This window comes from Salmo salar, chromosome 06 (assembly GCF_965601325.2).
Source record: "Salmo salar chromosome 06, fSalSal1, whole genome shotgun sequence".
In the NCBI taxonomy this organism is placed as follows: domain Eukaryota; kingdom Metazoa; phylum Chordata; class Actinopteri; order Salmoniformes; family Salmonidae; genus Salmo; species Salmo salar.
Window position 1 is genome coordinate 61,338,041 of NC_138296.1, and position 26,525 is coordinate 61,364,565.

General features: G+C 41.5%; 1 protein-coding gene across 2 annotated transcripts in view; it reads right to left on the reverse strand.

Moving 5' to 3' along the window:
• The window catches only part of rngtt (RNA guanylyltransferase and 5'-phosphatase), a 155,352-nt gene that overhangs the window by 89,906 nt on the left and 38,921 nt on the right, over window positions 1-26,525 (reverse strand). For both annotated transcript variants that reach the window (XM_014204745.3, NM_001173757.1), the window contains 1 exon segment: window positions 25,890-25,961. In XM_014204745.3, the coding sequence (XP_014060220.1) occupies window positions 25,890-25,961 (72 nt within the window).

A 26,525-nucleotide genomic window follows, 5' to 3' on the forward strand; every position in this document is an offset into this window, starting at 1 on the left:
TTTCAGTGATGGAACATCAGGAATTTGGGCACTGGCAAACGGATTAGGCACAAAGTACCTCTGGCAAGCGGGCAGCTTAATTTCCATCCCTAGTTACTTTAGTGTGCATTTTTCCAGACCTGAAAATGTATTCTTGTCTGAATAAGTACCACGGCAAGGGCTCTATTTGGTACTATACAAAACTTTCTGCGACATTGAAGGTCCCCAAGAACACAGCGGCCTCCATCATTCTTAAATGGAAGAAGTTTGGAACCACCAAGACTCTTCCTAGAGCTGGCCGCCTGCCAAACTGAGCAATCAGGGGAGAAGGGCCTTGGTCAGGGAGGTGACCAAGAACTCAATGGTCACTGACAGAGCTCCAGATTTCCTCTGTGTAGATGGGAGAACCTTTCAGAAGGACAACCAGCACTCCACCAATCAGGCCTTTATGGTAGAGTGGCCAGATGGAAACCACCCCTCAGCAAAAGGCACATGACAGCCTGCTTGGAGTTTGCCTAAAGGCACCTAAAGGACTCTCAGACCATGAGAAACAAGATTATCTGGTCTGATGAAACCAAGATTAAAATATTTGGCCTGAATGCCAAGCGTCACGTTTGGAGGAAACATGGCACCATCCCTACGGTGAAGCATGCTGGTGGCAGCATCATACTGTGGAAATGTTTTTCAGCGGCAAGGACTGGGTGACTAGTCAGGATCAAAGGAAAGATGAACAGAGCAAAAGTACAGAGAGATCCTTGACGAAAACCTGCTCCAGAGTGTTCAGGACCTCAGATTCTGGCGAAGGTTCACCTTACAACAGGACAACGACCCAAAGCACACAGCCAAGACAATGCAGGAGTGGCTTCGGGACAAGTCTCAATGTCCTTGAGTGGCCCAGCCAGAGCCCGGACTTGAATCCGATCAAAACCTCTCTTGAGAGACCTGAAAATAGCTGTGCAGCGACGCTCCCCATCCAACCTGACCGTGTTTAAGAGAGTCTGTAGAGAAGAATACGAGAAACTCCCTAAATACAGGTGTGCCAAGCTTGTTGCGTCATACCCAAGAAGACTCAAGGCTGTAATCACTGCTAAAGGTGCATCAACAAAGTACTGATTAAAGGGTCTGAATACTTATGTAAATGTGATCTTTTTTTAAATTATTTTTTTATACATTTTCACCCCAAAAATGTTTGCTTTGCCATTATGAGGTATTGTGTGTGTAGATTTGCGGGGGGAAAAAAACAATTTAATCAATTCTTGAATAAAGCTGTAATGTATAAACATGTGGAAAAAGTCAAGGGGTCTGAGTACTTTCCAAAGGCACTGTATATTATAATGCCACACACCTAACATCTTAGGCGAAATTGCCTTATTCTCATGGTATACAGCAGGTGTCAATGAAGATTAGTTAACAAGTGAGTACTCTCCCCCGATTGCTCAGTTTAGTCAGGCGGCCAGCTCTAGGAAGAATCTTGGTGGCTCCAAACTTCTTCCATTTAAGAATGATGGAGGACACTGTGTTCTTGGCGACCTTCAATGCTGCAGAAATGTTTTGGTACCCTTCCCCAGATCTGTGCCTCGACACAATCCTGTCTCGGAGCTCTACAGACAATTCCTTCGACCTCATGGCTTGGTTGTTGCTCTGACATGAACTGTCAATTGTGGGACCTTATATAGACAGGTGTGTGCCTTTCCAAATCATGTCCAAATAAACTGAATTTACCACAACTGGACTCCAAGTTGTAGAAACATATCAAGGATGATCAATTGAAACAGTATACACCTGAGCTAATGAATACTTGAATAGTTATTTAAATAAAACCTGTTTTTTATTTATAATAAATGTGCAAAAATGGCTAAAAACGTTTTTTTAGCTTTGTCATTATGGGGTATTGTGTGTAGACTGCTGAGTTTTTTCATATTTTTTTAATCCATTTTAGAATAGGGCTGTAACATAACAAAATGTGGAAAAGGTCAAGGGGTCTGAATACTTTCCGAAGGCACTGTAGGTATAGGCTTAAAATGGGTTAATTTACAATCTTTGGCGAAGATTGGTATTGATGAGTCTAACATGAAATATCAACACTAACCCAAGTTATGTGTAATTGCTCTGTTTCAAGACATTTGTCTATGGGTTTTAGTACTGTAATAATTGACCAGTGCACCTTCCTACCATCAGGGTGCAGGACACAGTCTTTGCCAGTGAGAACCAAGAGGGACCTAGCTTTGTTCCTGCTTCCGAAAGGCTACTGAGTGAGAAGGGCCGCATTCTGTTCTACTAGGCCCTCTGCATCACCAACTCCCGTGAAGTACTACCACCATATCCTAACCTAATTCAGAAGTGGTCTTCAGTGAGATGCACGTTTTGTCCACCATGACTGGGAAAGGCCCAGAAGATCCTACAAGCACCGGGTTTGCATCCCAATATTGTGTTCATTGTTTTCAAAGCCCTTTAAGTAATGAGACTTTAAGACCGTGACCATACAATTCGGAGAAAAATTACTATGCATGTGTGGGCTACTATGCTATCTGAACTATGGACGCAAGGACAGAATGTTTTAAAACATATGGCTCAGTTGGTACAAGCAATACAACGACTTATGACAACAAAAACAATGGGTTAAAACGTTTTATTTGGAGTTACGTGATGGGGTAAGACAGCTGTACTAAGGACAGTCAACCAAAAATTATCTTAAAAAGGGGTTAAAACATTATCAATAAATTAGTCTTAATGCAAGCTGATCCAAAAAGTCGTGTGATATCCACTTTTGGACTGGGATTGCAACATCTCCTGTGGACCTACCAGTTGACCACGAGCACCATCCTGTCTTTGGGGACCAAACAACTCAGTACAAACTGACCCAATAATGGCATAACCTGGAGGCCTAGGAGAGCCAGACAGCCCTTCAGTAAATTAATTAAGTAGCATCTCACGAGCCTTGGCTTGTGCGAGCCGGAACAGCGTCTCCTTAATGCTGAGTGCCATGCAGACACACATTGGGTCTACAGTCTCTGGTTAACTCAGACGGGGATCAAACTTCCAACCTTCCAATCTCAGGGCAGACACTAACCACAAGGCCACAAAGTTGGTCACAGACAGCCCCTACCCCCTCTAAAAATGTCTTATTTGACCCTTCATTTAGGCCCATTCGACCCCTTGCTTTTCCGCTGCATATTGTCAGTGCGCTGCCGTAAATCAAAAGTAAGGTTATCTCCTACTGTGATTTCAACTTGAAACAAGTTTTTTAGGGCAATCACTTAGCGAAAGTATCTTAATGCTTTCCGAGTTGTATACATTAGTGGTGGCTGGCCACAGTTTGTTTTAGAAGTCTCCCATGCTACTATTCAGTAGTAGTTTCTTCTTCTAGTTTGACATCATAACACAGTAACTCTACTCCAATCCAGGTATAAACCATAATCAAGAGGTATATAGCGTTTGAAAATATAAATATTTAGACTGGTGCCCAGATATCACCGATATCAAGATTCTATGCCTCCTCACCTGGGTCATCAATTAATACTTACGAAAGTAAGTCTGTCCTCCCCTCTCTGTATAGGACCCTGTGTTTTGGTTAATCATGTCACATGACCTGGATATGAACTTTTATTTTATGCCTTTTCCAGAAATGAGGATTAGTTTGCAACCTAAGATTATAAAAATGAGAGAAATTGTATGAGGATGGTGTTGGACTATCTGACACAAAAAGGGGGACAGTTTAATGAAAAGGAGTAATCTAGCATGCATTAAACTGAACCAGTGGCTTAGTAGGCCAAGTCATATTCATATGAAATGGAGAGACAATAGAACATTTGGGCTTCTATAACAATAAGACACTGGAGTGTCCACTATAAAAATAAACTTTGGCTATTGGCCCAGATCATCCGACATTCGAGAGAGAAAAAAAATAAGCATTTTCTGACCTGATATATTGGCTGCTTTGGTGAGACTCTTAGCTCCGTCTACATTGTTCTCTTGCTTCTATTTATTGAAATAGGCTATAGCCAATAGGAATATAGGCAATTTACTCAGAATGTCAACCATGCATTGCCCTGCTGTGTGCTGCCTGATCCAATTCTGATCGGAGTAATTGTTTGATATTGTGATTTGTTACTTGTCCATTCGGACAACTGAAATCTATATTCTGATCGTCTGACTTTTTTTATATAATATATATATATAAAATATATATATATATAAAATATAATATATATATATAAAATATATATATATATAATATATATATATATATATATATATATAATATATAAAATATATATATATATATATATAATATATAAAATATATATATAATATATAATATATATATATATATATATATATATATATATATATATATATATATATATATATATATATTTGCCACGGACAAGCGGAAAAACCTTAATATCGAGCCTTGGTGGTCTATGAAAACCTCATCTGATTGGTTAGAAGAAACAGGATCCACCTCCAAGAGCTCATTCTCTCCCTCTCTCCTTGCAAATGGCTGTTTGCACATCTACAAAGCTTTTGTCACGGCAGGGCGCTAAAGCAATGCCAGTCTGAGCGTGTAAAATTGACTTGTGCAGGTGTACAGATGCAATTATTGCTCACAAATATTAAGTTACAACTTAGCCAACGCTATTACAACTACAAATCTATTCTACACGCTCAAATCGTTATGTCAATGAGTTACCTCCATACGGGGCAGCCTAGTCAGCCCAGCCACTTCCCAGTCTGGCAGGGTGAAGGGAGCTGTGACTGACAGTTAGTAAAATAAGCACAGCACGTTAGTGTCTTCAATCATCGCTTCATACAGCAAGAAAGGCACTGATCTCAGTTCTTGTTCCGGGAAGTCAAATCCCAAACATTTCAAAGCCCTTAGTTATTCATACAGCAAAGAAAACACAAACGCCGCCAAAATTCTGCAGCAAGAAAAGCGCACAGAGAATAATTTTCCCTAAAGTGAACGAAATAGAAGGAAAATAAACAATGAAGTAGTAATCAGATTAGAGCGCTGCAGAGTGACAATAGCAGCCTTCATTTGCAATCCCGTGGCAGTCTTATCTGCTTGGATGTGCTTCATTAAAAACAGCAACTACAGTCACTCATTAGCAGGAACGGACTGCTGGAGGGGCTGACAGGCAGGCTGATGAGCGTTAATTGCAGCAACGCTTATACATCATCTTCAACATTCACTATGATCATCCTCATGATCATAGACTAAGCCATATACAGTATTCTACTTTCTTTGGACTTCTCATAAGGCTTTGATGTAGCCTAGCCTACATGCAAACAGCATTGACACGGATTGTGGCTTTTCAGATCTTGCTGAAATTACACTCCAAGAAGCCAAATGAAAGAGAGGAAAAAAAGAGAGAAAGAAAAGAGACCCACAGAGAGAAAGAGACAGAAGCTTGCAGAGAAAGATTGTTGTGACATACTGTTCTCAGCAGAACTGAGAAATACTGAAATGCAAGCCTGAAGCCAGCCTGTAAGGTTGGAGATAAAGCTGCAGCACTTTAGCCTATACCCAACATAGGGCTCTGGTCAAAAGTAGTGCACTAAGCCCTGGCCGAAAGTAGTGCACTAAATAGGGAGCCATTTGCAGGCCCAGACATATGTTTGTGCCCCAGGGGAGAAGCTCAACGCTTAAAGTAAAAATACCCCCATTATGACGGTTATATTGGTTTTTTTTGTATCTCTGAGCGATGTTCTATCGATTCACTGGGTCATTTTATGTTTATCTAAGCTATTGCCATTCAAGCAGGCAGAAATCTGGCCGGTATGAAGTAGCATTGCAATAAAGCTGTCAATAGGAATACGACTTTTAGATTGCGAAAAACGTCTGTCTATAATACATGTCAGATTTCAATACTGGCCGATGTCATAACGATATTCCTACTATGTTACATTTGTAATTTAACTGGAGGGTCTAACACATTTCTCCTATTTGTCTGCCTCTTCAGTCCAGGGTGCATTGCATGGTGCTGTTGCGAATGTCAGACTGAACATGGTGAGATTGTAGACTCCTAAATTGACAGCGCAGTTTGTTTGGTCGATTTTATAGCTAACTAGCTATTACTGATATTGACTTTGGTATTATTGTGTGCAGCTACGTTTGCTCACTAGCTAGCCAGCCCATAGACAGTGCTTTGCATTGTAGGTTTTGTAGTCGACTTGAGCTGCAACAGATTTCCACAAGTTGCTACCAACCTTACTATAACATCGAAATTAAACATTTGTTCACAAATGTAAATTATAGGAATGAGTGGGTTTGAATGAGTGGATTTTTCCTTTAGCACTTCATGATCGGAAAATTTCACAAGAACAAAAACGCATGCGGGTAACAACTGGTTGACATTTAAAGCTTCTTACACCCTGTCAAGAAGAAAACACTCTCTCTGCAAGCCAATCGGCCGTATGTGACGCTCGTGCATGTGACGGTATCCTCTATAAAGTGTCCACACAACGCCGGGGGACTCTGAATCAATACATTGCTAATCTATGGGGAACCATCAAGTAGTAAAAGAAAGGCTGTTCCCTCAGTATACATGTATAGACTGACCAGGTGAATGCTACTGTACGATCCCTTATTGATGTCACCTGTTATATCCACTTCAAATCAGTGTAGATGAAGGGGAGAAGACCGGTAAAGAAGGATTTTTAAGCCTTGAGAAAATTGAGACATGGATTGTGTATGTGTGCCATTCAGAGGGTGAATGGGCAAGACAAAAGATTTAAGTGCCTTTGAACGGGGTATGGTAGTAGGTGCCAGGCGCACCAGCTTGAGTGTGTCAAGAACTGAAAATGCTGCAGAGTTTTTCACACTCATCAGTTTCCAGTGTGTATCAAGAATGGTCTACCAGCCAACTACACACAACTGTGGGACGTATTGGAGTCAACACGGGCCAGCATCCCTGTGGAACGCTTTCGACACTTCGCAGAGTCCATGCCCCGAAGAATTGAGGCTGTTCTGAGGACAAAAGGTGTGCAACTCAACATTAGGAAGGTGTTCCTAATGTTTTGTACACTCAGTGTATATTTGTATGCTGCACCGTTATGTAAAGGCTCTGCCTCTCTGGTGATAGTATGAATCATAGCTGAGTAGAACATCACTGTGTAGGGATTGAGGACCATCAACTGAAACTTCTATAAAACATCTCAGGGAATAATACATCACTTCTCATAATGTGCTGCTGTGAGGGCTTATTACAGTGCCGTTTGATAAAAATTTAGAGAATGAGACACTTCAGCAGCCGTACAATGCAGCCGCCTTGGTGACATGGCTCGCCTCAAACTCTGAAATCTTCACACACAACCTCTAAAGACAACGAATCTGTCCCAAATGGTTCCCTATTCCCTATGTAGTGCACTACTTTGGTCCAGAGCTCATATGGTTCTGGTCGAAAGTAGTGCACTACATAGGAAATATGGTGCCATTTGGGATGCATCCACTCCCGCGCCTGCCTGCTAGGCTTCAGTAACTTCGGTTGGGCTTTGTGAAGACAAATATAATTACTGCTATTATGAATGGATGGTGGGCAGAGGGGATTATGTAAACACCCCGTGAGCGAAAAGCGAGAGTTTAGTTATTTTCGTTTAAGAAGATTTATTGCATTTGAATTCAAATGTATTATGCTCAGACTCAATGTGCAGAGAGAGAAAACTTTCCGATTACATTACAATTAAGAATGTGTTTAAACTACAGCAGCTTTCAGAATGATTTTTTGGGGGGGAATTCACTCGAGGTCTTAACTTATGGTGCAATTTCAAAATTTGGTTGCGCATCAGCAGATTTGATCTTGTTATGACAGTTATGACACTGACAGTCAATTAGCCCATGTCAGATAATTGTTTTTAGATTGACAACTCAGTCTAGCCATCAATTTTTTTTTTTTTTGTGGGGGGGCCCTCTGACTGCATGTGTGGGTATGGATGTGGTTACGCAGACCCGCGAGCCACCGCGTCCCCTCATGAGGAGTTAACATTTTTATGGGCCCCACCCTCATCAAAGTTGCCCATCCCTGGGCTAGACTTTGGTTCGTTGAAGCAATTCCTGCGCGTTTCACAACACAGCACACCGTGTCACTGGATGGACAGACAGAATTCAATCCAATTCACAGCAACTCAAAGCAGAGCGTAATGTTCCTGGAACAACAACTGGTATCAAAGCCAAACAATTTTACACTATCTGTGTGTCATAGGGGGAAGAACAAGGTGGAAGTGTGTGAGACAGCTTCAAGTGATTAAAAAAAGTTATTCTGGGCATGTGCAATCCTCCAGACTGTTCAGGTACAGTTCACTGAGTACAGTATGCCTGCTGCCAGAGATAGCCTAGAGTAAGAAATACCAAGTTTCTCCAACCTTGCCTTTACGTTTTGATTTACGCTCTTAAAAATCGAAATTCAAAGAGAGACCTTTTCAAAGTTTGAAAAGCGCATTCAAATTCACTTGACCTGGCAAAGTACAAACATCAATAAGAGTCAATTAACATAATTAATGCCATGGCATTTTGTTCATACAGCCAGAAAAGGGACCGATTAAACAAAGCATGACAAATATATGCAAAGTTAAATAACCCAATTTAATTAATCCCGGGGGACACTAGAAAGCGTGCTATGGGATATACGTGGATTGTTAGAGCTCTGCTAAAAAAAAAAAAAAAAAAAAAAGCATATTTATCTTAATCTCTCACGACCTATAAATTCAAACATTGTCTGACAAGATGAAAATCGCACCAAAAAAAAGGGAGGAGCTAAACAAGGTACTTTGGACGAGACGGACTATGAATCGATGCTAACATCGCCGACCCACAATACTTGCTCCCAAGAGCTCCCCTTCAGAGCGACCTACTGGTCGCTATAAACAAACTAAGCAAGAAGGTGGACACAAAGTTGGCTGCTATCTCAAAGAATATTGGGACTATGACCGGAACTGTGAATGAAAGGTGCATGAGGTCGAGCAGACGATCACGAGGCCAGGCTACAGGACATTGAGAAACAGTGCAAAACGTTAAACTTAAAAACCCAAAAATTCCACTGAAAACCTGCCTGGAAATGCTTAAATCGCATTCATGACAGCAGAACATCCAAACCTTTGGGATACAGGTAGACACAGAGTTAGGCAGGCCCACTGAATTTGTAATCAGAGCTGATACTGGCCCTGCTGGGGAGTGAAAACTTCAAAACGCACATCCTGATCGACCGCACATCCTGATCGACCGCACACACAGATCATCCGCACCAAAGCCAGCCAAGGGCGTGCCACCAATGCCATTCATCGCACGCTGCAGATCCCCTCAACTACAATGGAGCTAGGGTGTCCTTCTACCCAGATCTTACTTTGGAGGTGAGGAACAAACGGAAATAGTATGATGAGCTGCGCAAAAAAGGCAGGGCAGCCAACATCCAATATGGATTATTTTTCCCAGCCAGGTTCAAGGTGACAGTCGAGGGATCAACGCGCTTGTTTGACACTCCAAAAGAAGCCAAACTGTTATTGGCAAGCAAGCTCCCTGGCTGAGGAACCAAACCTGTCGTGTGAGATGGCTAAATGGCCAAATACAGGCCAGTACTGTGTTTGAATTTCTTGCCGATGCTCATTACAATGAACATTGGAACTTATAATAATTGGTGAGATATTATTGTTTATAACATTGTTTAGCCGATCATGTTTTAGTCCCACTCATCACCTACGTGAGAGTAAAGATTTTTTTCATTTTTTTTTGCAGAGCATCTATAGATGCAGAGTTAACTTAGGTTATATGTCTAGGCACCATAAGGTTTGTGTGTTAGTCAAGGGGTGCTTTGCTGGAGGAAGTCACTCAGTAATCAAATTTAACCAAGCTTGGGGGGGGGGGGGGGGTTGGGGTTTGTGTTTTATATTTAGTTTCAGTATGATAAGTACCAGGATGGCGGGGCGTTTTTGGTTTTATGACAGCAACAATTTGTTCTAAAACAAGTAACGGCACATAGTGACCGGGCACAGAGTAGGCCTAGTGGAATAAAGATAGTACGTTGGAACTGTAATGGCTTAGGTCAGTTCGTTAAAACAGTTAAGGTTTTCTCCCCATCTTAATCACTGGTCCTTGACATGATCAAAGTGTCGAAATATGAGTACAATAGCATCATTTAGAAACATGGTGTTTTTTCAGGAAACTCATTAAAAATGAATTGCTCGGACCAAACTACAAGTCGGCTGGATTGGTCAGATATACCAGTCTAATTCTGATGCAAAAGCGAGAGGGTAGCAATCCTGATAAGGAAAAACATTCCTTTTATTTACTGATCCTTGACTTCAGATCCTAATGTCAGTATATTATTGTGGTTGGTACACTGAATTGGATACCAATAACCTTAGTTAATTTATATGGTCACAACTTTGATGATCCATTATTTTTCCAAAGGGTATTTAAATCCATAACAAATATATTGGATACAAATGTTATTGTGGGTGGCGACTTCAACTGTATTTTGGATCCTCTTTTAGATAAACAGCTATCAAGGTCAACAATCAAATGCCAGTGTTTGTCTAAATACAATGACAAGCCATAACATTGCCGATATTTGGAGACTGACGCATCCAACAGATAGGGATTATTCTTTCTTTTTGCCAGTTCATAAGTCATATTCCAGAATTGTTTTGCTGCGGCTGTTACATTTCACCTGATTCTAAAATCACAGGCCATTCTCCACTCTCCATGGTGCTGAAACTGGACAATGTGTCTGCAGGCCGGTGACTGTGGCGCTAAGATGCTTACTTGTTGAATGATGAGGCTTTCTGTCAGTATTGAAGGAGCAGATTGCTTCTTTTCCCTTTGAGCTAACAACACGGGGATGTTGATGACTATCTTTTGGGAATCTCTCAAAGCTGTGATTAGAGGTCACCTTATTTCATATACATCGGAGAGGAAGAAACACGCCAATACTAGGCTGAAAGAAATCGAACAAGAGTTAGGGGAGCAGCAATTCCTCGAATGAAGTCCTTGACATGATCAAAGTGTCGAAATATGAGTACAATAGCATCATTTAGAAACAGGTAGCCTATTTACTTGATAGAATGAAACAACTATATTTTGAACTGGGTGACAAACCGCATAAATTATTTGCAAGGCAGCTAAGGCATACACAAGCAACTCAAGCTATTCATAAAATGAAAGACAGGAATGGTCAAATTGTAACAGATCTGGGGATATCAATAAATGCTTTGCACAGTTTTACTCAGAGCTATATCAATCAAAATGTGATCCTGCTGAGCCACAAATTATTAAGTGCTTTCTCACCAAATTTGAACTTCCTAAATTAGACAGGGGGGCATCAGTTGCGCTCGATGCCGAGATATCTCCTCTAAAATTTAGTACAGCGATAGCACAATATTCCAAACAACAAAGCCTGACGGATAAATAATAAAATTGTATTAGTACTGTACCAGACTAGCTCTGCTTCTGTTGCAAATGTCCCACAAACATTGCATGAGGCTACTATAGGTCAGATCATGGGGGGAAAAAAAGAGTGGCCACTGAGATGTTGTCTCATCACTGTGGCCGCTATATAAGGTGTTGAAAAAATATATATATTGGCAAACCGTTCTAAATAATATATTTCTGATATTATACAATCCGACAAGACAGGTTTTATCCCAGGCCGACACAGTGGGGTCCGGATTATTGGATCCCTTGATAAAGATGAGCAAAAACGACTGTATAAAATAAATAATACAAATACTGAGCTATAATTGTATGCTCAAAACATACAAAATATTATTTTGAACTAATACAATTGCTCAAAAGAAAGACATTTTGTTTAACAAGTAAATAATAAAACATATTGGATCCACTGTTTTCAATCCCGTTGCAAGGATAATGACAAAGACTTTTTCTAAAATGGTTTATGTGATTGGAGAACACATTGGGAGGGATCTTAGACCAGCGATTCTCAAATGGTGGGTCGCAACCCAAATTTGGGTCCTCGGACATGTCATGAATTCTTCTACGGATGAGGTTTTCAAAAAACATTTGTGAAGATTAGTACACATTGTATATATATAGCAAACCATGCCATTCTCATGGCGTACTTGAGACGTGTGAGAAAAGGACTTCCAGGAATCATTTGATTAGTGCAGATTTGCCCACCACCACAACTGAAATCCTCAATACACTGGACCTATATCTGGGAAGAACTGTCCGTAGAGCTCCGAGACAGGATTGTATCGAGGCACAGATCTGGGGAAGGGTACCAAAACATTTGTGCAGCATTGAAGGTCCAAGAACACAGTGGCCTCCATCATTCTTAAATGGAAGACGTTTGGAACCACCAAGACTCTTCCTAGAGCTGGCCGCCTGCCAAACTGAGCAATCGGGGGAGAAGGGCCTTGGTCAGGGAGGTGACCAAGAACCCGATGGTCACTCTGACAGAGCTTCAGGGTTCCTCTGTGGAGATGGGAGAACATTCCAGAAGGATAACCCATCCACTAATCAGGCCTTTATGGTACAGTTATCATCCGGAAGCCACTCCTCAGTAAAAGGCACGACAGCCTGCTTGGAGTTTGCCAAAAGGCACCTAAAGGACTCTCAGGCCATGAGAAATAAGACTCTCTGGTCTGATGAAACCATGATTGAACTCTTTGGCCTAAATGCCAAGCCTCACGTCTGGAGAAAACCTGGCACCATCTCTACGGTGAAGCATGGTGGTGGCAGCATCAGGCTGTGGGGATGTTTTTCAGCGGCAGGGACTGGGAGACTAGTCAGGAATGAGGCAAAGATGAACGGAGAAAATAACAGAGATCCTTGATGAAAACCTGGTCCAGAGTGGTCAGGACCTCAGGCTGTGGCGAAGGTTTACCTTTCAAAAGGACAACGACCCTAAGCACACAGTCAAGACACCGCAGGAGTGCCTTTGGGATAAGTCTCTGAATGTCCTTGAGTTGCCCAGCCAGAGACCGGACTTAAACCCGTTCGAACATCTCTGGAGAGACCTGAAATCAGCTGTGCAACAATGGACCCCATCCAACCTCACAGAGCTTGAGAGGATCTGCAGAGAAGAATGGGAGAAACTCACCAAATACAGGTGTGCCAAGCTTGTGGCGTCATAACCAAGAAGACCCGAGGCTATAATCGCTGCCAGAGGTGCTCCGACAAAGTACTGAGTAAAGGGTCCGAACTGTGTACAGTGTAATAGTTCAGTTTATTTTTAATAAATTAGAAAACATTTCTAGCACAAAATGCCCCTCTATGCAGACAGCATTCTTTCGTTTTTATCCAAGCCTAAAACTTCCATTGCTCCCTTGCGTATCCCTTTACACTCATACCCATATGCAGGTTATAAATGACAGATCTGGACACTGATAAACAGCTGAACGCAGTAACATGCTATACATGACGTCAAAGCTGTGGACGTCGGGCCCTCATACCACCCTCACGGAGTCTGTTTCTGACCGTTTGAGCAGACACATGCACATTTGTGGCCTGCTGGAGGTCATTTTGCAGGGCTCTGGCAGTGCTCCTTCCTTGCACAAAGGCGGAGGTAGCAGTCCTGCTGCTGGGTTGTTGCCCTCCTACGGCCTCCTCCACATCTCCTGATGTACTGGCCTGTCTCCTGGTAGCGCCTCCATGCTCTGGACACTACGCTGACAGACACAGCAAACCTTCTTGCCACAGCTCGCATTGATGTGCCATCCTGGATGAGCTGCACTACCTGAGCCACTTGTGTGGGTTGTAGATTCCGTCTCATGCTACCACTAGAGTGAAAGCACCGCCAGCATTCAAAAGTGACCAAAACATCAGCCAGGAAGCATAGGAACTGAGAAGTGGTCTGTGGTCCCCACCTGCAGAACCACTCCTTTATTGGAGGATGTCTTGCTAATTGCCTATAATTTCCACCTGTTGTCTATTCCATTTGCACAACAGCATGTGAAATTTATTGTCAATCAGTGTTGCTTCCTAAGTGGACAGTTTGATTTCACAGAAGTGTGATTGACTTGGAGTTACATTGTGTTGTTTAAGTGTTCCCTTTATTTTTTTGAGCAGTATATATATTCATTAGATAGGACTGGATACAATGAAGGAAATATGCAGATAATCTCGAATGGGTTCATCGATAAGGAAATAGAGTTCTATGGATGCTTTGTGTGTGGAAAAGGGAAAGCCTGTTGAGGAAAAAAAGTAATATCAGAGAAGCCACAATCAAGTGCATTATAGACGAGCTCTTAGCGAGCAATTCAACCAAGGGACTTGGAAGGAATCTATACATACACTGACATAAAATCTATAATATGCACCAGGGAAGTGCACCACCACAAATGAAGATGTCTTCAAAACAAAAAAAGTAAGGAGCGGGAATACGGTAATTTGTGAAAATTCAGAGAAGCAGCAAGGGACTCGGTCTGAACTTTGCTACTCTCTTGGCTAATCTGGGATGAAACGCATCAAAATGGTGTGTCGTGACCTGTTGTCGCTAGCAGCGTAATGCTTAGGTTCCCCATGGGACCTCACCAGTGTTTTACAGTTGTGTGCTCTGAAGCACTTTAAAAAAAAGCAGGAAGAACTATAAAACAGTCAGAGAAAGGCAACTACGTCGTAGAAGCATTTTAGATTTCCAATGAACGCTGGGGAGTAGGGACAGTTACAGCTGTGTATTCACTAGGGCTGTCCCGACAAAAATAAATCTTGGTTGACAGAGTCATCTGTTCTTTCGACCAATCAATTTGTTGAAATTTTAAAACATATTTTCCATATATAGACAAATCCTGTTTTAATCAAATCTCAACTATATGCACCGAGCTTGTCTGATGCTTTAAGCAAACTGTTTGATAAAATATTTAACCCACAAATGACAAGAGGGAGTCTGACCGCAATTGATTTGATTGTGCTGGGCCTGGCTCAGACTTGCTGCTCTGTGTAAAAATAAAACAGCGAGTGACGTGACTAGCACCCGTTGTCGCTCTCTCCTCCCTGCTGCAGCGACCACCGCAGAACATCAGTGTGTATTGCGCTGTCTGTTGCTGAAGCTGCAACACAACTACAGCCATTTCTGACAACAAAAAATCCCTCAAAACAATCCCTCATTTGTTAAGGAAAAACATTCCCTGTTCCCTCAACTCCTGCTCTCTTTAGGTGACACATGTATGCATGTGACCAATAGGGCCTGACCTATAGCATATCATAATCACATCAGTAAATTGGTTATAACAAACTCTGAACACCGTAACACGTCACAGCAAAATGGATGCAGAGGACGTGACAAATAACCTTGAGACGGGGGAATGTTTACTGGTTGCCTCGGAGGTAAAGGGGACATCAGATGTGTGGAATAAATTTGACTAGTGAAAAATTCTGGAGATCAAGAAAAAGGTCAGGAGCAAGCGATGCGTTCATATTATGTGTGCCAAACAGGTGTTGTAAAATTACAATACAATTTTTCTGATCGTTTGGAACAATGTGAAGAACACTAAATAAATTATAAGCGTACCAGAGAGTGTTGTAAAGTTATTTTTGTAAAGCCTTTATTACAGCAAAGACCAAAAACAGTCACATTCATTCGTGAATGCAATTTCCGAAATAGAACGTTTTAGGCCTATTGTTTATGCTAATTATTCAATGGTCGCTTTATTACTAAAATGCTTAATTGCATTTCAAATCATGAATGACTCCTATGCTGTGTGATGACATGAAGAAATACATTGATTGATACAGTAGCCTATATAAGTATTGAAATATAGGCCAAAGTAAGTTACAGTATTAAGACTAAACAGAATGTGCTCTTAGGCCCACAGCCCAATGGTGGTTATAACAAGGCTTACCAATGATAATGATTTGACATATTATCAGAATAATAATAACAATAAGGAGATCAAGGAAAAAGGAGGGTTATAATTATTATAAATATATTTTGACAATTTGGAACACTATAAACAAAACTAAATAAATTATAAATACCAGAGAGGCTGGTCTAACAACAACAACAACAACAACAAAAAGTATAAAGCCTTTGTTACAGCATAGCAAAGATTAAAAACAGCCAAATTCGGGAAACCGTTTATCCGACATGTGGTTGCATGAGGCTTGTTGCTCACGGAATCAGTAGGCTATTAAAACACTCAAACAGGATCCGTCTTATTTCTGTAGATATGATCATTTATAAAGCCAGGCACATTTAACAGTTAGGCTATTGACTAGACTAGGGATGCACACTATATCGGTGAACATATCGGAATCGGCAGATATTTGCTAAAAACGCCAACATCGGTATAGGCCGATGTTTAGTTTAACGCCCTGATGTGCAAAACCGATGTCAAAGCTGACTTGCAAACCTATATAATGTAGGTACATGACGTAATGACGCTACGTAAAATGTTATGTTATAAGTGCAACACAGCATTCCTAAACTAGCCCACAATGTCTGCTGTGTGGATCGAGCAGTCAACAAGTCGAGCAGTCATTTGAAAGATGAAGAAAATTCCAGCGAGACAACTCAAAAGGCGAAATCCATTAAAGCCAAGATAATGGAATTCATTGCCCTGGACAATCAATTGTTCTCTGTCGTGGGTGATGTTGGCTTTCGCCGACTGGTCGAGCACCGGTACACACCACCAAGTGAGCTATTTTTAAGCCCTACCCTGTTGGGGCTAGGGGGCAGTATTTTCACGGCTGGATAAAAAAAACGTACCCGATTTAATCTGGTTACTAATCCTACCCAGTAACTAGAATATGCATATACTTATTATATATGGATAGAAAACACCCTAAAGTTTCTAAAACTGTTTGAATGGTGTCTGTGAGTATAACAGAACTCATTTGGCAGGCAAAACCCTGAGACATTTTCTGACAGGAAGTGGATACCTGATGTGTTGAATTACCTTTAAGCCTATGCCATTGAAACACACAGGGGTTGATTAATGTTTTGGCACTTCCTATTGCTTCCACTAGATGTCACCAGCCTTTACAAAGTGTTTTGAGTCTTTTACTGTGAGATCTGACCGAACAAGAGCCATGGAACGGTGATGGCCGATTAGACTCTGGCGCGCGAGTTCATGTTGGGTACCCTCGTTCCAATACGTTATAAAAGAGAATGCATTCGTCCACCTTGAATATTATTCATGTTCTGGTTAAAAAAGGCACTAATGATTTATGCTATACAACGTTTGACATGTTTGAACGAACGTAAATATATATTTTCCCCTCGTTCATGACGAGAAGTCCGGCTGGCTTAGATCATGTGCTAACAACACGGATCTTTTTGGATATAAATGATGAGCTTTTTTGAACAAAACTACATTCGTTATGGACCTGGGAAACCGGGAAGTGACATCTGATGAAGAGAATCAAAGGTAATGGATTATTTACATAGTATTTTCGATTTTAGATCTCTCCAACATGGCCGTTTGTCTGTATAGCAAAGCAGATTTTTCTGGGCGCAGTGCTCAGATTATTGCAAAGTGTGATTTCCCAGTAAGGTTATTTTTAAATCTGGCAAGTTGATTGCGTTCAAGAGATGTAAATCTATAATTCTTTAAATGACAATATAATATTTTACCAATGTTTTCTAATTTTAATTATTTAATTTGTGGTGCTGACTTGACTGCCGGTTATTGGAGGGAAACGATTTCCTCAACATCAATGCCATAGTAAAACGCTGTTTTTGGATATAAATATGAACTTGATAGAACTAAAAATGCATGCATTGTCTAACATAATGTCCTAGGAGTGTCATCTGATGGAGATTGTAAAAGGTTAGTGCATCATTTTAGCTGGTTTTATGGTTTTGGTGACCCTGTCTTTGAATTGACAAAACATTACACACAGCTATTGTCAATGTACTCTCCTAACACAATCTAACTTTATGCTTTCGCCGTAAAACCTTTTTGAAATCGGACAACGTGGTTAGATTAAGGAGATGTTTATCTTTCAAAGGGTGTAAGATAGTTGTATGTTTGAAAAATCGGAATTTTGACATTTATTTGGTTTCAAATTGCCGCTCTTGAAATGCACCTGCTGTTGATGGAGTGCACCACGGGGGGGACGCTAGCGTCCCACCTAGCCCATAGAGGTTAACTTCATGACATTCATACTATGGAACGCCGTTTGGGTCTTTGCGTGTCAGAAAAGATACAGTAGCACTGTCAAAGCTATACACGAACGGTGTGTTTACAATACCGCGTTGGTAATAAAGCATCATTTGTTCGACCGCAACTTCTGGGGTAGCTAACTTTAGCTTGGTACCTAGCTAGCACCAATACAAACACCCTGAAAACAATGATCAGTATAACCTGCAGTCATTTTCATTATTCTTAGCAATTATTTAGGAATCCTTGTGAGTAAGTATTACCTAGGTTGCCACTTGTTGTTCGCCTATTGAAACTGAACTTCAGTTCATGAAAATAAATAGCTAGTCAGCAACTTAACCCTGTTGCCCAAAGCTAACGTTATAAGCAGCCAGCTAGCTTCATCTGGCTAGTGAGGCTCGACCTCACCGGGTTATGTGTTGTGAAGCTAGCCACAATAAGGATTAGGCACAATAGTGGAATTTGCGGTTAGCCTTCAAAATAAAGTGTCATTGACAGTGATGCAAATGAATACAAATAGTAGAATTATGCCATACTTTTGTTTTGAAGGCTAACCGCAAAGTCCACTATTGTGGCTAATCCTTATTGTGGCTAGCTAAACATAGATGGGTCCGCCCACCATTAATCAATTAAGAACTGTCTTATAAATGAGGGTTATTTTAGATGACACCTAGCTATATAGTGAGCTAACTATAGCTACTGAAACAGATGTCGTGTTATTTGACACGTCAAAGTGGTATTTGACGTGTATCTTTTTTGACACGCAAAGACCCAAACCGCGTTCCATAGAAATCCTGGTTGAGAATGAAACGACTGAACAACAAAACAGCACAGCAAGTAAGTGAAACAAATAGGTTTTGATTATGTTTTACCGCACTATGGGACTCCCAATCACGGCCGGATGTGATACAGCCTGGATTTGAACCAGGGACTGTAGTGACGCCTCTTACACTCAGATGCAGTGCCTTAGACCGCTGCGTCCATGTGTGTGAGTTAACTATTTAACTGTACTAGAATGCTTAGAAGGCCGCACAAATTGTAAATATCGGTTATCGGGTTTTGTTTTGGCATGGAAAATATCAGATATCGACCAAAAATGTCATATCGGTGCATCACTAGATTAGACCTAATTAAGTTGGGGTTTCCTCTCCCCTCACTTTTCTTAGACAATTAACCTGTTATGGCTAGGGGGCAGTATTTTCACGGCCAGATAAAAAACGTACCCGATTTAATCTGATTATTACTCCTGCCCAGAAACTAGAATATGCATATAATTATTAGCTTTGGATAGAAAACACTCCAAAGTTTCTAAAACTGTTTGAATGGTGTCTGTGAGTATAACATAACTCATTTAGCAGGCCAAAACCTGAGAAGATTCCATGCAGGAAGTGCCCTGTCTGACAATTTCTTGGCCTTCTTGATCATCTCTATCCAATACAGGGGATCTCTGCTGTTACGTGACACTTCCTACGGCTCCCATGGGCTCTCAGAAGGCGGCAAAAAGCTGAATCGTGGCTTTGCAGGCTCTGGCTGAAAAACATTAGCGCGTTTGGATAGTGGCTGGTCACAGTACTGTGAGACTCAGGCTCGTGCACGAGTCGACTCCATGTTTTATCTTTGAACGAAAACCACCACTCCCGGTCGCAATATTATCGCTTTTTTACGAGAAAAATTGCATAAAAATTGATTTTAAACAGCGGTTGACATGCTTCGAAGTACGGTAATGGAATGTTTAGAATTTTTTTGTCACGAAATGCGTCGTGCGCGTGACCCTTCGTCACCCTTGGATAGTGTCTTGAACGCACGAACAAAACGCCGCTATTTGGATATAACAATGGATTATTTTGAACCAAACCAACATTTGTTATTGAAGTAGCAGTCCTGGGAGTGCATTCTGACGAAGAACACCAAAGGTAATCAAACTTTTCTAATAGTAAATCGGAGTTTGGTGAAGGCTAAACTTGCTGGGTGTCTAAATAGCTAGCCCTGTGATGCCGGGCTATGTACTCAGAATATTGCAAAATGTGCTTTCACCGAAAAGCTATTTTAAAATCGGACACCTCGATTGCACAAAGGAGTTCTGTATCTATAATTCTTAAAATAATTGTTATGTTTTTTGTGAACGTTTATCGTGAGTAATTTAGTAAATTCACCAGAAGTGTTCGGTGGGAATGCTAGTTCTGAACGTCACATGCTAATGTAAAAAGCTGGTTTTTGATATAAATATGAACTTGATTGAACAAAACATGCATGTATTGTATAACATAATGTCCTAGGGTTGTCATCTGATGAAGATCATCAAAAGGTTAGTGCTGCATTTAGCTGTGGTTTTGTTTTTTGTGACATTATATGCTAGCTTGAAAAATGGGTGTCTGATTATTTCTGGCTGGGTACTCTGCTGACATAATCTAATGTTTTGAAATCGGACAGTGTGGTTAGAAAAAGGAGAGTCTTGTCTTTAAAATGCTGTAAAATAGTCATATGTTTGAAAAATTCAAGTTTTTGTATTTTTGAGGAATTTGTAATTCGCGCCACGCCTATCATTGGATATTGGAGCAGGTGTTCCGCTAGCGGAACGTCTAGATGTAAGAGGTTAAGGCAACGGCTGTTTTCTCATCTCCTAACTCCGCTGCTGCCTCCACCGCATTGTTCTCAACACCAATATGCTGGTTAACTTTGCTATTATGTATAAAGCAACATGGTCTAGGAAAAGGCGCCAATTCAACAGTGCACTGATATGTTTCAGAACTGCGGACAGTGACCACGATCCAACGTGGGAGAAAGCACCTTTTTTTGTATTTTTGTAGCACCATTGTCCTTATATAATATAACCATATACAATTTCAGTAGCAAATGTCTTAGACTGATGGACTGTGCCATCCCCACTGCCTCCACAATTGCACAGTCCACTCAGACCAGTGTCTTGTAGTATTCACAAACTCTATGGGGAGACTGCAGTGATCAGTGACATCACAACAAAGACCACACTCCCTGCATTGGAAATCCCCATGGTCAAAACTTAAGACCATAGCAGTGTGGCCCTAGGCTGGTGTGCAGCAGAGCAGAGCCAGTCTGGAAGTAAGGCTCTAACGCTCCAAGGTGACTGCAGGGGAGCACACAAACGCACAGACCCAGACACACGCACAGAAGCCTCTGGGTGACAGGAGGTATGGCAAGGCTTAACACGGATGCAGAACAGTTACCTCAGCAGGCACGACACAGTAATAATGACTACCGGGCTAATAGCAACGGTATCACTCTGGGCGTTCACGCGCAAAGTACAATGAGAAAGTTTTTTTCGATCACACCTAATGGCACACCTGACCTCAATAGGGGTACATCTGTGCATAATGTTAACTGCATAAGTAACTTGGCCATTGGCTGTTTAACTTCAATGTCTTCCATTAGAAAATCAATTAAGCATAAACGGTGATGCGCTGTCAGGAAATGAAAAATATTAAATATGGAGATGAATTTACTGTGACATTTCGTCTTTATCATGACACAGCTCTTGGATTCCTCCCCAGTTGGTGGCTGACAGTGAGTGGCAGGGTTTAACTCTGGGGTTGACACAGACAGGACCTTTCCAGGAAAACAAAAAAAATATCGTATTTAAAAACCCTGGCAACAACATAAAATAGGAACATTCTTTCCTTGACACTCGGGTGGTGGTTAGGGTCAAGAAATTACATTTTTCAAGAGGCAACCAGTCATACACAATGGATCAGCATTGTGGCATTGTGCAGAATGACTATTGATGTTATGAACCGTGATGGCGTAATGAAGCACGAGCTATAAATCAATCCATAAAAATATATTTTTTTAAATGTAACCAAATAGACTCAACCCTACTGCACAAACCCTTCAACCAAATCTGTGTATCCTCGATCTATAGCCACCACATAAGGTCAAAGGGAAACATCCATAGAAATAGAATGAATAGAATCGCTTGTCTTTTTACTTATATTTAAACTCTCTATTTAAATCAGGTTAGATAAGACATTGAGAACACATTCTCTTTTACAATAAAGAGCTTACCAACAAGGAGCAATGACTCCAGCAGCAAAGCAGACAAGTGACTAGCGACTAGTGATTGATTGTAACTCCCCCCGCAGGGCAGCAGGCAGGCAGGCCACTAGGTGGTCCTCTCAGTGTGGAGCCTGGTGCCAGGTCTGGGTGGCTTGACTAGGATAATGGAGGAGGCCAATAATGGCCTGGGTACTGGGGATCAATACAGCAGCACTTAGTGACGGCTCGGGGACCCACACAGCACTGCTAACCTCTGTGCCGCCACCTCCACTGCCTGATTCTTGCCGGATCGTTCATCTCTAAGCTCGCCTGGTAAAGGCATAGCATGAAGATAGGCGAAAGGTATCATTAAGGCTTTGCGTTATACTGCATTTTACTTCATACAGTTGAAGTCGGAAGTTTACATACACTTAGGTTGGAGTCACTAAAACTAGTTCTTCAACCACTCCACAAATTTCTTGTTAACAAACTATAGTTTTGGATAGTCGGTTAGGACATCTACTTTGTGCAAGTAATTTTCCCAGCAATTGTTTACAGACAGATTATTAAATTGTATCACAATTACAGTGGGTCAGAAGTTTACTGTGCCTTTAAACAGCTTGGAAAATTCCAGGAAGTTTCTTAGCAAGTTGTGGCTAAAATAAATCATGTTAGCTGCTAATGCTAATCGCAAGTAAGCTGGCTATAATAAATGTACTGAGTCAGAGCAAACGTAGCTAGCTAATACAGCCTGATACCAGTGCTGGTGTAGGCCTAAATTAGCATGCTGTTTGTGCAACAGTACGTTCTAAATCACAGAGGAATAGGCAAAGCATGAATATGTTAGACAAAGATTATAGGGTCCCATTCCCCTGGGAAACACTGACCAACACTTTGGTTCCTACCCTGTCACAATAACACCTCCATAGTGATCCTATTAGTATTCTAATTCCTAATTCTATGAACACCTCCATGGCATTTTCATTTGTTGCCATGTCAAACACTGCATTCAAAAAGGGCACACTTACATTCCAACTATAAAATTAAAATAATTATATTTCAATGATTCCAACAGTTAACCCAAGTGTTTTGATCTAAATCGCAAGTCAAATTGCAATTGCAATATTTGGTTAAAAATAAGGCCTAGACTTTTTTCCCATATCGTGCAGTCCTACATGGAAATTATATCAAATGAGATCAACTTTTGGATGAATTGTGACTGAACAGTATAAAACAATCAAAATGGAAAAAGCCCCACTGAAAACACTCGGGTCATACACAACTCAAAATACTGTCATCCTGTCAAAAAATACATTGAAAATAAATGTTGTGATACAAACACACACACACAAACTGTTCGAAAGTTTGGGGTCACATTGATCAGAAATAGTGTAGACAATGTTAATGAGTATTGTAGCTGGAACAGGCAGATTTTTTATGGAATATCTACATGGGCCCATTATCAGCAACCATCACGCCTGTGTTCCAATGGCACGTTGTGTTAGCTAATCCAAGTTTATCATTTAAAAAAAGGCTAATTGATCATTAGAAAACCCTTTTGCAAATATGTTAGCACATCTGAAAACTGTTGTCCTGATTAAAGCAGCAATAAAACTGGCCTTCTTTAGACTAGATGAGTATCAGGAGCATCAGCATTTGTCGGTTCGATTACAGGCTCGAAATGTCCAGAAACAAAGAACTTTCTTCTGATACTTGTCAGTCTATTCTTGTTCTGAGAAATGAAGGCTATTCCATGCGAGGAATTGCCAAGAAACTGAAGATCTCGTACAACGCAGTGTACTACTCCCTTCACAGAACAGCGCAAACTGGCTCTAACCAGAATAGAAAGAAGAGTGGAAGGCCCCGGTGCACAACTGAGCAAGTTGACAAATACATTAGTGTCTAGTTTGAGAAACAGACACCTCACAACTCCTCAACTGGCAGCTTCATTAAATAGTAGCAGCAAAACACCAGTCTCAACAGTGAAGAGGCAACTCTGGGATGCTGGCCTTCTAGGCAGAGTTGCAAAGAAAAAGCCATATCTCAGACTGGCCAATAAAAAGAAAAGATTAAGATGGGCAAAAGAACACAGACACTGGACAGAGGAACTCTACCTAGAAGGCCAGCATCCCGGAGTCGCCTCTTCACTGTTGACGTTGAGACTGGTGTTTTGTGGGTACGATTTAATGAAGCTGCCAGTTGAGGACTTGTGAGCCTTTTAAAACTTGGATTAGCTAACACAACGTGCCATTGGAACACAGGAGTGATGGTTGCTGATAAATGTAGATATTCCATAAAAAAATCTGCCGTTTCCAGCTACAATAGTCATTTACAACATTAACAATGTCTACACTGTATTTCTGATCATTATTATTTGAAATGGGGGATTTTTTGTTGTTGCTTTTCTTGCAAAAACAAGGACATTTATAAGTGACTCCAAACGTTTGAACGGTAGTGTGTGTGTGTGTGTGTAATATATGCCATATTGCCCAGCCCTAGGCATCAGCACTAGCTATAAGTTCATTAGACATCAGTAGGAACCAGTGGAGGCAGCTGAGGGATGGACGGCTCATAATAATGGCTGGAACGGAGCAAATGGAATGGCATCAAACACACGGAAACCACGCGATTGATGTATTTGATACCATTCCAATTATTTTGCTCCAGCCATTACCACAAGCCCGTCCTGCCCAATTAATGTGCCACCAACCTTCTGTTGTAGAAACACTATCTGCCACCACCTTGTTTTACTCAGGCTCTTAAAATAGCATACAGGACATTTCTCTGAGAGAAAAAAAACAGCTGCAATCTCACAGCTCAGAGAAAATGAGTTCTGAGGATGAAGCTGGAGAATACATAATCAAGGTACGTTCTGAATATTACCCTATTCCCTATATATTGCACTACCTATAGGGCACTGGTCAAAAGTAGTGCACTTTGTAGGGTACAGGATGCCATTTGGGATGAGGTCTTACACTTCTATACCAAATATTCTCCGAAAATTGATCTGTGGCAATTATCGCCCCCCCCGCAATAAATTAGCGGTAAATTGATAATAATTAGTTTCAGTTTAGAAGAAAATCAAGCTCAATGATCCTTAGCTGGGTGTATTCAGAAGTTGGTGCATACAACGGAACTTGCGAGATAGAAAAACAAATATGTAATTTGCGGATGCAGTTAAGCATTCAGAAAATCACAGGCCCGCCAAAATATACACCAGGCTTGCGGTCAAAGAGGCTACTCAAACTGCTGTGATGGAGATATATACAAAATGGTTTTGCAAACTTGTTTAGCAATTTCAGAATGGCTGCTCAGTCCTCAGACAGTAGCATTTGTGATGGTCTCAGACAGGGTCCTGGATCTTCATGTTCAGGGTTTACTGAGCTCTGCTGGCTGACCAGCGAGCCGAGAGGTCTGGGGGGGAAGGCAGTCTGAGCTGCTCTCCTCTCCTGCTCTCCTCTCAGGCAGAACTAATCAGTCTGACATACAGACAGGCTGCTGTCTGCCACCATGAACAGTGGCAGGACTGACAATGTTGATAGCGAAATACTCTACAGACAGTTTTCATCTCAGGGCTTCTCTCTCATGCCCAGCCCTGGCCCGATGATCTATTTATATTCTGTCCTTAACCAGGATCACCAGGCACTGACAATGTGGACTAGAGAGGGGACCAGAGAGAGGTCAAAACAGGGGGCAGAGTGGCTGCTAATGGGCCTGGTGGTTATGGGGGACTGACTGACCCTGGGCATACTGACTACAACCTGATATGTCTGGCACCCCTTCAGGGATGTAGGGGAATTTCATGGGCAACAAGATCTCTGCTGAACAGGCATGGCACTACTCACGTTGAATTTGATGATGTCATAGATCAGGTAGCGCGGGACGGGCTGGCCGTTTACCTTGTCGATAATCATCTCCTGTGGAAACAAGAGACAGGGGGGGGGTGATGAGGACAGACAGAAACCGAGAGAGAGAAAGATACCGAGAAAGAGAGATGGGGGCATAATGCTAAAACAGTGTACGGGAGACACATTCTTCTAAGAGAAAGAATTCTAAATTTGTGGTCCTATCAGATGCTGGAAAGTGCCTGTCCAACGATGGGGGGGAGGGTAAACGAAGCGGGCTGTGGGGGCTGGCTGGGTCTCCTGTGGGGTACGTACAGCAGACTGCGGCACACATCAGAGATGAGTACCAGGGAGAGGAATGGGAAACGGCAGCAGAAATAGATTTCCACATTCATCATTCAACATTGTGGAGTTGAGAATCAAGTACTTCAGAGCTGGTGAAAACCCCAACTGACACATGACTGGGTTTCACAGCCATGTTATGCAACTAGGTGGCTGCCAGTTGAGGACTTGAGCCTTTTAAAATTATAAACTTGGATTAGCTAACACAACATGTCATTGGAACACAGGCGTGATGGTTGCTGATAATGGGCCTCTGTATGCCTATGTAGATATTACATTAAAAAAAAAATATTA